The sequence below is a fragment of the Patagioenas fasciata genome, chromosome 8 (genome assembly GCF_037038585.1).
Source record: "Patagioenas fasciata isolate bPatFas1 chromosome 8, bPatFas1.hap1, whole genome shotgun sequence".
Classification (NCBI taxonomy): Eukaryota; Metazoa; Chordata; class Aves; order Columbiformes; family Columbidae; genus Patagioenas; species Patagioenas fasciata.
The window spans coordinates 7,691,891-7,706,218 of record NC_092527.1 but is presented as its reverse complement, the minus strand read 5'-3'; the positions used below and the strand labels follow the sequence as shown (position 1 = coordinate 7,706,218).

The window sequence follows — 14,328 nt, the reverse complement described above, 5'->3', positions numbered from 1 at the left end:
AACGCAGCTTTCCTCCAGATTTTGGGGGGACACGAGGGTCCTCCCCAAACCCGGGCACCCTCCTTGCAGCTTTCTTGGCTTCACCCAAGCGGTTTGGGAATGTGGTGAACCACTGCGGTATTTCACACACTGGGTCCGCATCCCAAAGTGATGCACTATTTTGGGGAGAGGGTTATAACACCGGAGAGGGCTGCCAATAGTTTGCTGAGACACACAGAAAAACAAATGGAAGCCCCCAGAGCAGGTGCATAGAAAAAGGCTGACTTTGCCGGTGCTTGGCTTAAAACTTAAATATATAAAGGTGCTATCAAAGGAACAACAAACCTGCATCAGTCTGGGCTGTGTCCCCGCAGGAGCAGCAGCAGATGAGTCAACCAAAACAGAGGAAATGGCTAGGCTGGGCTTAAAAGTGCTCCTGGGTTTGGGGGGAGCCCAGGTGAGGCTGCTCAGGGCTGTTAAGGTCCATCAGGGCTCTTCAAGGTTGAGCTAATGAGCAAGATTTGAATTGGCTTTGCTACAGCTTTGTAGCATCCCCCCCCACCCAGCAGCTAAACCCCGGTTTACACAATGGCTTTAGCAGCACATCTGGAGGCAGGGCTGAGGTCCAGCCCTTCTGGGGTCGGCTGGAAGGGCTCACTGGGGGGTTACCCCCAGGCTGGTGCAAACATGCGTTCAGCAGCAATGGGAGAAATTGCTGGGGATTTACAATTCAAGCTCGGCTTAAGTTCAGCGGTCTGTTTGGAGCCTGGCTTAGACATGTCCCAAGCAGGACTTTTTTGGCACCTCTGTAGTTTGATGCCCGGGTCTATATAGGTTTTTGCACCCAGTGGCGCAGGATAAATGACCATTTCACAGCAATTTTGTATGTGGGAGATCTTTCTATGGTAAAATCAAGAATTTTTCTGTACAGGAAATGTTTGCAATCAGGTTCGGGTTTGACCCTCCTCTGCTCTTCGTTAACTCTGAGTTATGGCTGGCGAGAGGCATGGGCTCGCTCCAGATTTACTGTCCTTGGCCTGGAGCTGCTTCTTTTCCAAACTGGAAATTTGGAAGCAACTCAACTGAAGAATTTGGGAGGGAAGAAAAACATAAAGGAAGGAGGGTTGCGGCGTTTGCTCTGAAGGGAAGACAGAAACCCCCACACACCCCCCAAATCGTGGTCAGAAGAAACCTCCAGCACTTTAATTTAATAGAACCAAGATCTTTATTGATCTCACTGTAACAGCAACCACTGGCGAGAGCTTTCCTCCTCCCAAACACCTGCTTGAATAGACGGTAAAAAAACCCAACTCTAGACCCTGCCTAGCAGAGGAGCTGCCCCGGCAAGGCCAGGCGCTGTCTCCCTGCTCTTCAGCCCCAAGCCCAGTATAAAAGAGAACCGGGAGAAAGCCGCTGGGATGGGGAACAGAGACAAAAGGAGGTCGGGAAAAGGGGTATTTAGAAAAAAACAGTGTTTTCCCTCTGGCTCCTCTCTATAAGTTGTTCTTGGATGTTTTCTCTTTGGCTTGGAGAGCAGGTTTCCCAAGACGAGCGGCTGTGCCAAAGGCACCGGGTCCCTGCATCCACCGTGGCCATCCCCGCTCCGCAAAGGATGTCCGCACCCCTGCCCCTGCCGCTCCCTCCATCCAAGGACCTAACAGACCTCCTAGGATCTTTGCTTTAAGGAAAAATATATTTATTTATATATAATATATATATTTGTGTGTGTCTTATCACCACCCACCCACACGCATATACATATTTCTACTTGCACTCACTCACTCGTGCGCCTACAGCGGTCGGCTACAAGTTCACATCACGTCCCACCGAGCACTATCCACGCAAGGGAAAGGATGGGAGAGGCATCCCAGCATCCCATTCCCTCTTTTTCTTTTCTTCCCCCCGCCCCAAAAATGAGCAGCAGCCACCCCTGGCGAGAAAAGCAGCTGGAAGATGGGAGCTCGCAACCAGCCACGGCACCGACCCGCACCAAACACGCCTAGAGAAATAAATTACCGGACAGAAAGTGCACATAACCTGCAGTAGGGATGCTGGTGCGGGATGTACCCGTCCCCAGGGTTGGGTACCAGGGTGGGGTAACCCCGGTGAGGGAGGAAGGATGGATGGAGCAGGCACTCAGGTGGGGGCTGATAAAATGGCACTTGAGAAGGTTACAAAGCTGTTGGCGGCTTCCAACACGCAATAAAATATTATAGGGGGTGCTGGCAGGCTCGGGGGGGCACAGCACAGCACTGCTGCGGTGTCCCCTGCCACGCGTGCCCTCAACCCAACGCTGTTCTTCAAGGCGAGTATCGCACCGAGAGAGGAGAAAGACAAATCCCAACTGTGGGGGGCATGGGCAGGATTGGGCACAACGTGCCAGGCGGGCATCCCACCAGTTGCAGCATCACATCCCTGCGGCATCTCACCAGCGAGCCCCCGCATTCCCCCCTGGGCACCCAGTTATTCCTGAGACATCCGATGGCGCCGAGAGATTTTGCTCCTGTATTATTCACATTTTAAAGAGGGAGATAAAAAAACAATGCACTTTCCCAGACGCGCTCGTCCCCAGCCTGAAAAAATGAAGCGTTGCCGGTAAAGTGCCCCTTTTTAGTACCAAAAAAATAAAAGCAAGGGGGGTGTTTTGTAACATATGGCTACATTGTTCTGAGTCCCGGCTTGGTGGGTTGGGGACGTAGCGTCCGGTCAAAGGGCCGAGATGGAAGAAATCCGGGTAGGAGAGAGACACGGGCACCCGAAGCACCGAAGGGAAGGGGCTGCCAACGTTGTCCTCCACCGAATGCCAGCAGGTCCCAAGGGAACCAAAAAAAAACCCACCCTGGGGTGCAAGCGGGCACTCGGTTTTAGGAGCAACGCTTTTCCCCTCCTCCCAAGAGGCTGCCCAAATTTTCCAGGAGAAGGGACAAAGGGGGTGACATAGCTCCAGGCCACCAAGCTGCTGGGGATGGGAGGTTTGGGGTAATGGGAGAGTTTTTTTGGGGGGCGGGTTGCCCCACGAGGCAGTAGAAGAGGCAAAGGGATGTTTTAAAAAGGCAGCGCGGTGGAGATCGGGCTGCTGGCGGGTGGAGGAGGGTTGGATCCGGGCAGGATGCTCCGTCCAGCACACACCGGCAGCGGTCACCCGCAAAGGGGGAGAAGCCAGAGCCGCGCTCCACAAAAGGAGGGGGTGGAGGTGTGTGGGGAGGGGGACGCCAGCGGGGACCACTGCCGCCCCCGCCTCGCCGGGACGGATCCTGCTAAGCCGAACGGGGTGTGCACAGGTCTGGGGAGTTGCTGCCGCTCCATGGTTCCCGCTCAGATATCCATCTCGAACTGAGCATCGTCCCCTGGCGAGAGGCAAGGGGACAGGAGTTAGGGGGGTCACCCCCCCACCCCAAATACCTCCCCAAGCCCCACCCTGGGAGTACCTTACCCATGGATGATGGCTTCCCCTCCTGGTGGTTCAGGCTGTTGGCATCTGCTTTGGGCTCCTCAGCAGCCGAGCCGGGGCTGGTGACGCCGGGAATATTGGGGAGGTGACAAGGCGGTGTTTGGGCCATGGGGGAGTTGCGACGGTCCAGCAGGAACTTGCGGTCATAGATGATCCGGGTGCCTGGAGGAGGTTGGGGGACGAGAGGAGGAATTGGGGGGGATCCAGCCCGGCAGAGTGTGTTTGCAGAAGGCGTCTCCCGGTGGGATGGGGGCCCTGGCCAAGGAACCCGGTCCGCCAAGGATCAGCGCGGGGGACAAGGGGTGTGCGTGCTGCTGCCGCGCTTTATCTGGGCACAGCGTCGATAACTCGGCGCTGGATAAACACCCCCCCCGGGCGCTCGGCGAACTCACGGCAGGGCTGGGAACGCATATCCCGGGGACACCGACGGATGCAGCTCCCCGAAATGTCCCCCGTGTCGCTCTCCTCTGCCTGGGGATGCTCCGACCTCGGGGTGACACAGTGGGACGGGGCAGAGCCCCCCCAGCCCCTCGCTGGGGGTCGAGAACCCCGTGCCCTCCTCCCACCTGCTCCCGCCGGGATCCTCCGCGCCCCGCGTTATACCCCGGAAAATAACTACACCCCGCTCAAAGCGCTTGCCTTAAGGCGCTCTATATACGCGATAAGCGCGCGATAGGCGCGATAAGCGCGCGATAGGCGGTGTTCGGAGCGGCGGGCGGGCGGGCGGCAGGAGCGGCTCCCCCGGCGCGGCCCCGCAGGCCCTGGGGGGTGTGGGGGTGTGTGTGTCCCGGCGCTTTTACCTCCCGGGGTGGTGGAGAACAGGGTGCCGCCGGGGGTGGTGCAGTAATCCGGGGGGAGCTGCGCAGGGTCGCTGAGGGCCACGGTGCGGGTGGGGATGGCCCGACTCTGGCTGGGCTGGCGGCCGCCGGCGGACGACATGGCCCCGCGCTATTGTCCCCGCGGAGGCGGCGCGGAGCGGGCACCGCCCCCCCCGGACCCGCCACCTCCCATCGCCCCCCCCCGCGTAACCGCTCGCCGCCAGCAGGGGGCAGGCGCGGGGGCGGGCAGCGGCCCTTGCGCCTTCCCACGTGGTCTAGCGGTGAGGATTCCTGGCTTTCACCCAGGCGGCCCGGGTTCGACTCCCGGCGTGGGAAGAGTGTTTTTGAGAAGGGCTGGAGGGGGCCGGGAGGGCCTGGTGTTCACGGGTGTTCAGCCTGGAGAAGAGAAGGCTCCGGGGAGACCTTATTGCCACCTTTCAGTACTTAAAAGGGGACAATTAGAAAGACGGGGACAGACTTCTTATCAGGGCATGTGGCAATATGACAAGGGGAGATGGTTTTAGACTAAACGAGGGGAGATTCAGGCCGGACACTAGGAAGACATTTTTTTTACAATAAGGGTCATGAGACACTGTCCCAGGTTGGCCAGACACGTGGTGGACAAACCATCCCTGGAGACATCCCAGGCCAGGCTGGACAGGGCTCTGAGCAACCTGAGCTGGTGAAGATGTCCCTGCTCATGGCAGGATCAGTTTGGAAGGTCCCTTCCAACCCAAACTATTCTCTGGTTCTATGATTCTGCAAAAACATTTTGGCTGACCCAAGTTGATCAAAGTCCCCAAGTAAGGGGAGAAGCTGATCAAAGTCCCCGGGAAAGGGGAGGCATCCCCATATCCCAAATATACCAAGCCAAAAAGCTGGGAATCCCACACCCCAAAGGCTATGCTGTCACCAGAAAGGGGAGGCATCACCATATCACAAATACATGAGCTCAGAAAGTTGGGAATCCTGTGTCCACATCGGCCCAAGATCCCCAGGAAAGATGATGCACCCCCCATATCCCAAACATACCACCCTGGAGATTTGGGAATCCCAGAGCACGAGAGCCATGCCAGCCCCAGCACAGCCTCCCTCCCTCCCCTGGGAATGCTGATCCCGATGGTTATTTTTAGCATCCCTCTCCCGAGAGGCTGGAGCGGCCGGGTTCTCCCTGCAGCCGTGGATCCCCTCGGCCACAGCACGGCCCTGGTGGGACCGGGTGCCCGCATGCAGAAAAGGATGGGTGAGGCAGTGGCCCGGGTGGCCAGGAAGGTGAACGACACGGTGGAGAACAAAGCGGATTCCCTGGGTAAGCCAAGCGCTCCGGCTCAGCTCCCGCTCGGGGCCCAGAGAAGGATCGGGTGTCTGGAAGCCGGGCTCTATTTTTTGCTGCCATGGTCAAAATAAACCAAGAAAAAGCAGCTGTCAGCCCCTCCCTGGGTGCTGTGCCCAGGGCTCCTGCACCCCCAAGGAAAGGAAAGGCTCCCCAAAAGGTGCTCAGCCCCTCCGAAGCGTGAGTGGGTTCCCAGCGACGGCGCATAAACCCCCGGAGACCCGCCTCAGGGATAAAGTCTCTCCCTGCATCACCTGGTCAGATTTGTGGGTTTTCTGCAGTTTCCTTGTTTCTAGCTAATATCAGAGATCATCAAAAGAGGGAGATGAAAGCTGCTCATTTTTATTCATGCTGGATTCCCAGCTCTGGGGTATAAACGAGCATATGCTGAGAGTCAGAGCTTCATTGCTCAGCCTCTCAATATTCTCCTGAACTAGATGATAAACGGGGGAGGACTGAGCTTGTGCAGCCCCTGCTGTGGCTTTGGGGAGGGCGCAGGCAGCAGAGCCTGCGCTGAGCATCACAGGGCCAGGATACAGCGTCTCCATCCCCTGGCATGTCCCAGAAGGGGGAACAGACACAATTCAGAGCAAAACGAAAGTGCCAACAGGTTAAAAGCACAATCGTTTTTCCCCTCCATCACCACACCAGCAGGGTGCCCAGGGAAAGCCCTGCTCCATCTCAGTCAGTGGTGGAGGATGTGTCTTTGGGATGCTTGACGTTCCCTGGGGGGCTGGGGCCATGGGAAGGGCAATTACTGATGTTATTAGACGTGGACAGGCTGGCTGAGGATTTGCAGAAGGATGCTGCAGCGTGGAGGTCAATGAAATGTGATTTGGGGTTGAATGCACCTTTAGCTTTGCTGATGGGAACAAGTGGTGCTTGTGGAGGTGATTGTAAAGACCCCTGCAATGAAGAAGAAGCGGCATCCAGGGGCAGCAGCACCCAAAGAGGTGGAAAACAAGATGGGAAGCATTGCTCCCTCCCAGCTCGGGTGCATTATAAGATGCCTGGCTCTCTCTGGGGGCAGATCTGGCCAACTGCAAGCTGATGACTTTCCCCGTGGGCATCTACAAAGCCATGAGGAGCGTCACCGAGGAGATCCACCGCATCTCCCTGGCCAACAATGAGCTCAAATCCCTCACCGGCCGCTTCATCAACACCTTCAGCCAGCTGAGAGGTAAGGGACAACCCCAGCTGCTTCCAGACCTCTGGAACCCATCAAAGACCCCCAGGCCACTACAGAGGGGCCGCAGCACTGGCAAGCTCCCCCACCGCAGGTTTTGCTCCTCTGCAGACACACCATATTCCAAGCACCCCTGCGCCAGCCCATTTTTATTCATGCTTTGCAGGATGGGAGCACTGATTCTGCTCTCACCTGCCCTCCCAAACTCATGCCTCATCACCTCCAGCCATTTTCAGCTGCTGCAGGATCCCTCATCACCCTCCAGCTCCCTCCAAGGATGGGGCTGGTGATGAAAGAGGACAGAAAAAGCAGCCTGGGCACAACGGTGCATGGCAGAGACAGGGCACTTGAGGCTGCAGAAGGCATGTTGAGTTGTGCTGCTGGCTAATTAGCACCCCCAATTTGCAACACCTGCAATAATTGTTCACCCTCTGCAGGAGGTGGTGGCAGTTGTCAGCACACAGCTGGTGCCATAGGGACACATCCCTGTGGCACCCAGCAAAAGATAATCACAGAATCCCAGAATGTCAGGGGTTGGAAGGGCCCTGGAAAGCTCATCCAGTGCAATCCCCCCATGGAGCAGGAACACCCAGCTGAGGTTCCACAGGAAGGTGTCCAGGCGGGTTTGAATGTCTGCAGAGAAGGAGACTCCACAACCTCCCTGGGCAGCCTGGGCCAGGCTCTGCCACCCTCACTGGGAAGAAGTTTCTTCTCAAATTTAAGTGGAACCTCTTGTGTTCCAGTTTGTACCCATTACCCCTTGTCCTACCATTGGTTGTCACTGAGAAGAGCCTGGCTCCATCCTCTTGACACCCTTTCCATATTTATAAACATGAATGAGGTCACCCCTCAGTCTCCTCTTCTCCAGCTCCAGAGCCCCAGCTCCTTCAGCCTTTCCTCAACGGGAGATGCTCCACTCCCTTCAGCATCTTGGTGGCTGCGCTGGACTCTCTCCAGCAGTTCCCTGTCCTTCTGGAACTGAGGGGCCACAACTGGACACAATATTCCAGGTGTGGTCTCACCGGGGCAGGAAAACCTCTCTCAACTTTGCATGGTCATGCCAGTGTCCAGAACCATGGTTTGGAACCCCAGGAACCACAGCAGGGCTTTGCCTACCTGCAGCAGCGCCCTGGGGCTCTGACAGCTTCTAAAAGCAAATATTTGGTTCATACCATGTACTGCACGAATGGCACCGTGGTGGGTGTCTGGGAAGGCTCCCCCTGTTATACTGGAGATTGAAAACACCCTTAGGCTGGAGAAAAGAAACATGTCGAGCAAAGGAAATCAATTTTCATTTTCTAGACAGTGCAGTGAGCCCCGAGGAAAAAGAAATAAATTAAAATAAAAATAAACCCTGAATAGGTTTTGCTTCCCAGCAAGGGTTTTGCTCCACCAGTGGACAAGTCACTCAGGTAATGAATGTGCAGGGCCTCAGGGGGGGAGAGATACCCTGGGGCTGGGGACAGCCTTGCAACAGCCTGAATAAGGCTGGACCTATAAATACCAAGTATTAGCAGGGGCAGGGCAGCTTGCATGGGTATTTATAGAGCAGAAAGCCCTGTGTCACTGGAGAAGGGCACTGGGAGAGCAGGATTTGGGGTGTCCTTCCCCACAACTCATGGACATACACAGGACTGCTGCTCCTGGCCCCACAGGGGGGAAAAAGCATCCCAAAGGGTTAAGCTCTGTGGAATAGATATTTCTTGCATAAAAATACATTTCTTCCACCACTCTGTTTATGTCTCAAAGAGGTTCAGGCACATGAAGAAAGAAAACTAGCTTTAAACCATGACAAATGTCTATTGGGGGCATTGCTCTGGCTTCACAAAGAAATATTGCTCATTCCTACAGCTGCCGCTCATGAAATGCTGCACAGGTTTCACTAGGAAAGCCCAAGGACGCCCAGAAACATATTGCTCCTAAAAGCAGTATTCACAGGAGGCAAACCATAGAAATGAGGGGAGGAAATCCGTTGCCGGACCTGGCAGCCCATGAGGCACAGGGGCTGTAAATTAAGCTGTGCGTTAATTACTTTTCGCCTCTTTTTCCCCACGAACGGCAGAGCTCAACCTGGCAGGCAACTACCTGCACCGCCTGCCCGAGGAGGTCACGTCCCTGCTGCACCTCCGTGCCATCGACCTCTCCCGCAACAGGTTTCGGCGTTTCCCCGAGCCCTTGGCCGCCGTGCCCACCCTGGAGACCATCGACCTGGAAGAGAATGAGATCACAGGTGAGAGGGACCTTTTTCCCTGCAGAAGATGGGGATGAGCATCAACCCGGGGCAGCTACAGTCCCAGCAGCAATGCTGATTCACATCCCCGAAGCTCTGCTCGTGCTCCACCACCCCCTGAGGATGCTGCCAGGGCACAAACTCACCTGAACATTTCCCAGAGTAAATAGGAGCCATGATATTACAAAATCTCCTAAAAATACAAAAAAAAAAAAGAGAAAGGAATAGTAAGAGCTGCTCGCCCCCTACTCTGCAGTGGGAGGAAAATCATTCACACGCAACGCTGAAGCCTTTGGAGTCCTCAAAAGCCGGGCAAAAAGGGTCAGCTGTTACATGTAGATAAAAGAGGATTTATTTAGGAAAGTTTTCAAAGAGCAAAGGCAGAAGCATCCCACGCACATCCCCAGGGAGGTGAATATCCAGTTTACTCAATATTGCTGTTTTATCTGGGACGCCTTCAGCTGGGAAAGCTGTTCCCTGCAACACAGGTTTTATTAGCAGAATCAGCTGCTCCCTGGCCACGCATGTAGAAACGCAAGATACTAAATACTGCTTCCACGACAGCCAGCAAAATACATTGTTTTCCTCACCTCCTTTTTTCTCACCCACCCCCAGAGATTCAATGCAGATGCTGAGGTCTCCAAACTTCACATTTCCCACTCGTTTTGTGCAAGCAGGCTGCTGCAAGAGAAGGACACAGCTTTTTGTTGCATTTTCCCCTGCTTGAAGGCAGGGAGGAATGGATGCACCAAGGGCTGCACCCAGCTGGATTAATCCTGGGGGAGAAAACCCATCCACCAGGCTCCTCTCAGCTGCTGTTATCAGACTGGAGAAAAATAATGACAGGGTAGAAATTAACAATTTCAAGCTAACATGTTTTAGGGACATATCTTAGTAATAAGCGTGATGCTATCTAGCTACAGAAATAGGTAAGATTAGCCTATTTTATGCATTTTCTGAACTGAAGAGGTAGAGATTAGAAAGGTAGAGTTGTTGCAGCCCAACAAAAGTCTGGGTAATTGCATCACTCTCAGGTACCTTCCGCAGCACCTCCTGGGCTCTTTCACACAATGACCTCCCAGGGACGGAGCATCCCCAGAGCTGCAGCAGCTCAAATCCTTCCCATCCAAGGAAAAACACCTCATCCCCAGTTCCACCTCCTGGATTTCTCTCAGGTCTCTAAGGCTGAGCTTACCTGGGCCTGAGCAGCACAAGGACCGAGCTCCCTGTGCCAGTCATCTGTGCATAAGTTTGTATTTATATATACATATGTAATTTTACATCCTAATACAGTTCTACGTATCATTTATGGGCTTGCACTTACACACATACCTTTTCCTCCAACACTGGCCTAGCACAACAGGGTAAGGAGAGCCCATCAGCTTGAATCTAATCAGCACAAATGTTGATATTTTCTTAGCAGCCAAGTAGGATTTGAGCCCTTTGCACTCATCTCACCCCAGGAGAGAGTAGTTTTTTATTGCCCTCCTAGCTCCTATGCACAACCCACCCACTACAACCATCTGAGAACCCTCTTTTAGCAGCAGGATCTCAAGAAGAACAACTAACACATTCTTAGGAAAACTGTGGAGGCCTCTGAAAGTCCATCCAGATGCTGTTCTCCAGTCAGCCCAGCCCTGGTAGGAGCTGCCCCAGCAGTACAGAAACTGCATTTCACTACCTTTTATACTATGGGACCCAGGTTGCACCATTTAGCTCAATAACGAGCTGAGGACCCTGCTCTGGATAAAAGACCATTGGGCAAGGGAAGGATGTTCTCCAGACCAGGGGTGGGAGATGGGGTTTTGGGAAGAGCTGGGGCTTTCTCCAGCAGTATGAAAGTCCCAGATGGTTCAGTTTTTAGTGCTGTTGCAGCTATTTATTGATCCTGCTTGTCATCATCTGCCCTCTCAGTGATGCTCATAGCAGGGCTCCAAACCAGATTAAAAGCCCCTGTTGCAAGAGGGCTGAGTCACCTACTAAAACACATTGAACTGGAGATGATAGGTGATGTTTTCCTGGCTAAATAGAAAGAGGAGTAAAAGGTGGTTAATTAATGCCTGCCTGGAGTCCACAGCCCCGAAGGAGACATTTAGTGCCACAAACTGCCCTTTTCATCTCAATGAGCTCTTAACCCTGGAGCGTTATTATCTATATATGAACAACAGCGCCTTTAACTCTTTTTCTCCGCTAATTAGAGTGATATCAAATTAGCATTTTCATCTCCCAAGTCCATGGGGGGCTTTTGGTGCCTGAAGCTTCAATTTCTTTTTTTCTTATTCCTTAATTAATGGTTTAATGCAGAAGATGTTGAGACAGCAAGGGGAGATGCTGGATACCACTACCGTGGCTGGGCAGGGGAAACTGTGGCTAATTTTCTCTTCCTGAGCATCAGAGAGACACTCTTAAATTGGGATAATGGCACGGAAAATGCATCTTTGTTAACAGCTGCAGAGGAGGCAGCGAGCGGGTTTTTGTGGGTGGGTTTGGAGGAGCTGGTGGTCACTGAAGGATGCAGGTGATGCCAAAACGCGACTGGGAAGTGGCTCCACTGAGCTGGGTCCTTCCCCCTTCAATTTGCAGCCGTACACGGCCGTGAGACCTTCGAGGCTGTTAATGTTCATTAACAGGCTCCTCAGATGCCGCGGCAGCCCTTTCATCTGAAGGAGCTGGGTTTTTCACTGACTCATTATCATATTCCAATCTGAGAAAATGACTGTTTGCTTCAATTATGAAAAAGCTTCTTTTTTCCTGAACTGGTGAAGCCAGCGAGAATAATTCAGGCTCAAACACGAGTGCCTTATCCTTCGGGGAGCTGGCAAGTGGTGCTTTTGGCTTCCACAGCCATATAGCTATGCCTATAGTTACAGTGCCTATAGCACTGTGTGCCCTGCCTGTCGCTTCATGCTGCGGGTGAGTCACTGCTCCTTACCTTAAATTAAACCACAAAGCAGGGCTGCTCCCATCCCAGGCAAGGTTTGCTCCCTAAAATACTTCCGCCGGCTCCCTAAATTTAAGCAAAGTGACGGGTCACCACTCGGCATAGCCTTAGAAGGTCATTAAACAGGAACATCTATCAACAAAGGGAGAAAAAAATGCAAAATTATACAGGAGGAATGGCAGTGAATAAATCCCCCATAAAGAAGAGGCATTAAGAAATCCATGTGAAGTTCAGCCTGATGAGAGAGACATGCTGCTGAGAAATACGTATATTACAGAAAATAGCTCTGCTTTCTGGAGGGAAGAGGGGAAAAAAGCCATCGGGATGTTTGAGTCTTTTTCCAGCGTAAAATAAGTTTTGTGGCTTAAAAATCATGTAATCACCTGTGCAGCTGGAATAACAACACCACGATTCTGCTCCAAGTATTGGCAGAAGAAATCAGAGCTGGGGATATGAAAGGCTCTTGTCATTTTGGTGGCCAAATTAAAAAGGAATTGTTCTTGGTAAACTCAGGTAGGTGGGATTTTTAAGCCCAAAATACTGTGATTTTTAACAAAAAGCTGAATCTATAATCTTTTCATTATCTTAATGGTTGTGTTTTCGTATCAGTCTTGTTCTTCTGCTCACAGTGGATTCACATTGGGACCATCCATGAGATCTGCACCTCTTTTTTAATGTAAAAGGCTTTCCTTTTGAAACCTTTTCTAAAGGAAAACACCCAAATTCATGGAAACTGAAAAAGAGGAGGGTGTCCAGAGCCGGCCCAGAGCCGTCTGCCCAGCAAGGGCCAAGAGCACGTGCTCTCCCGTCAGCCTGGTGAGGGCTCCTGGGCATTGCAACACTGGGAACAAAATAAGGGAATTAGTCTTTGAATACCAGTTTAGCAACCTAGCAGTGTTTTTTGGGGACTGGGAGAACTGGAGGGCAGCGTCCACATTTAATATCATGGTGTTTACACCTTGTCAAGACATTGGAATAGGCACGTAATTTAATATTATTTGATGGTGTGTCCGGTTTGATAAAAGCAGGAGTGGGGTTTGTTCTGGGCCGCCCATTTTACCGTAGCTTTTCCCACTCCGAATCACCCAGCAGATGCTCACCTGGGTGCTCTCTTTTGCAGAGGTGCCGGTGGACAAGTTGGCCTCCATGACATCTCTGCGGAGCCTCAACCTCCGGGCAAACCCCGTCGGCCCCGATGTGCGGCTCCTCGTCCGGCCCCTTGTCCCCTTCGACCTGCTGCTGTCACCGGAGGAGCACATCCCCAAAGCCTGAGAGGGTCTTGGGGTGCCCGAGAGGAGCTGGGTGAGCTCTCCCCAGGGGCAAGAGTGGTTTGGCTTAGGGTAGTCCCTGCTATGCCGCTGTTTCTGTCCCAAACCCACAGCAAGGCAGCCAGTCCCTCTTTTTTTTCCGTAATAAAAAGCAAGCAGAAGGGATGGCACAGCTGGGGAATCTCCTGCTTTGTGTTTTGTCAAGCGCTTGGGGAGCAAGTGGAGCCAGGGTGCAGTTTGGGTGAAACTGGGGCAGCTGGATACTCAGCTGCATCCATCCTGCCTGGCCAGGGCTGGGGAGCATCTGCTGCCCTGGTCCAGGGCTGGAACGGGGGGAGACATCCCTGTGGCTGTGAGCGCTCCCCCTGGGATTGCTGATATGGCAATGTGCCCAATGCCTGATTAAATGTTTTCCTGTATCTACTAAATGGATGAGTTATCGGTTGTCTTCTCCTTAAAGAATCCCCAAGGCTGCTTGTTGCCTCCTGCTGGATTCTGCCCAGATCTGAGCAGCATTCCTCTGGATTTTCCCAGAGAATTTTTTTTCCCCATGCGTTTTCACCACAGAAATCAAAGCAACACAGCATCGGAGGGTCCCTGCACGCTGCTCAGCGCCATCACCAGATGGTGTGGGTGTCCCCAGAACAGTGTGCCCACCTCCTGGGTGCTGTGGGTCTTCCAGACATGCTGCTTTCTCTCCCAGAAAGAAATGGGCTGTGGGACTCAGGATGTGGCTCCTCGGTGGCACTGCCAGCACGCTGGTGTCCTGGGAGAAATCGCAGCTGTTGTCTCACAATTCCCTGTTTAAATATCTCCTGTGTTTGCTCCTTCACATTTTTAAGGGACAAATGCTTCCAAACGGTGTGGGCTGGCTGGGGGCAGCCACGAATGGCTAATCTTGGAAATATTCGACTTCTAGCCTTGCCAAATTTTGGGAGCAGAGCATGGTAAGACGGCGAACGCTGGTGTTGGCAATGGAGCAGGAGCTGAAGCAGGAGCTGGACTCGGACCAGCAGCCCGAAGGGCCCTGCTGCTTTTCCCCATCGCGTGGGTGATTTACATGGGGTGGAAGATGAGAGTCCCCCCAGTCATGCCGGGGCTCCCAGTGTGTATTCCCCCCAG

General features: G+C 53.3%; 2 protein-coding genes and 1 non-coding gene across 3 annotated transcripts; 2 read left to right on the top strand and 1 right to left on the bottom strand.

The window, feature by feature from the left end:
• Positions 1–1,180: 1,180 nt before the first annotated feature.
• On the bottom strand, positions 1,181–4,409 carry EIF4EBP2 (eukaryotic translation initiation factor 4E binding protein 2). Its single transcript, XM_065843718.2, has 3 exons — positions 4,231–4,409; positions 3,413–3,592; positions 1,181–3,326 (listed from the first exon to the last, which is right to left on the bottom strand). Exons 1-3 carry the CDS (start codon positions 4,367–4,369, stop codon positions 3,295–3,297), a joined length of 351 nt encoding a protein of 116 aa, XP_065699790.1. The 5' UTR covers positions 4,370–4,409; the 3' UTR covers positions 1,181–3,294.
• Positions 4,410–4,512: 103 nt separating this feature from the next.
• Positions 4,513–4,584, top strand: TRNAE-UUC (transfer RNA glutamic acid (anticodon UUC)). Its single transcript has one exon. It is a non-coding gene; the product is annotated as a tRNA-Glu (tRNA).
• An 804-nt stretch (positions 4,585–5,388) lies between these two features.
• On the top strand, positions 5,389–13,634 carry LRRC20 (leucine rich repeat containing 20). Its single transcript, XM_065843639.2, has 4 exons — positions 5,389–5,557; positions 6,612–6,761; positions 8,830–8,997; positions 13,059–13,634. Exons 1-4 carry the CDS (start codon positions 5,476–5,478, stop codon positions 13,208–13,210), a joined length of 552 nt encoding a protein of 183 aa, XP_065699711.1. The 5' UTR covers positions 5,389–5,475; the 3' UTR covers positions 13,211–13,634.
• The last annotated feature ends 694 nt before the right edge of the window (positions 13,635–14,328 follow it).

Excerpts from the sequence above, each read along its gene's own strand:
- EIF4EBP2 (XM_065843718.2), bottom strand. The coding sequence starts at position 4,369 with ATGTCGTCCGCCGGCGGCCGCCAGCCCAGCCAGAGTCGGGCCATCCCC. Across the intron at positions 3,593-4,230 it reads GTTCTCCACCACCCCGGGAG|GCACCCGGATCATCTATGAC; the intron begins GTAAAAGCGCCG and ends AACCTCCTCCAG. Across the intron at positions 3,327-3,412 it reads GGGGAAGCCATCATCCATGG|GGGACGATGCTCAGTTCGAG; the intron begins GTAAGGTACTCC and ends GCCTCTCGCCAG.
- LRRC20 (XM_065843639.2), top strand. The coding sequence starts at position 5,476 with ATGCAGAAAAGGATGGGTGAGGCAGTGGCCCGGGTGGCCAGGAAGGTG. Across the intron at positions 5,558-6,611 it reads GAACAAAGCGGATTCCCTGG|ATCTGGCCAACTGCAAGCTG; the intron begins GTAAGCCAAGCG and ends CTCTGGGGGCAG. Across the intron at positions 6,762-8,829 it reads CACCTTCAGCCAGCTGAGAG|AGCTCAACCTGGCAGGCAAC; the intron begins GTAAGGGACAAC and ends CACGAACGGCAG.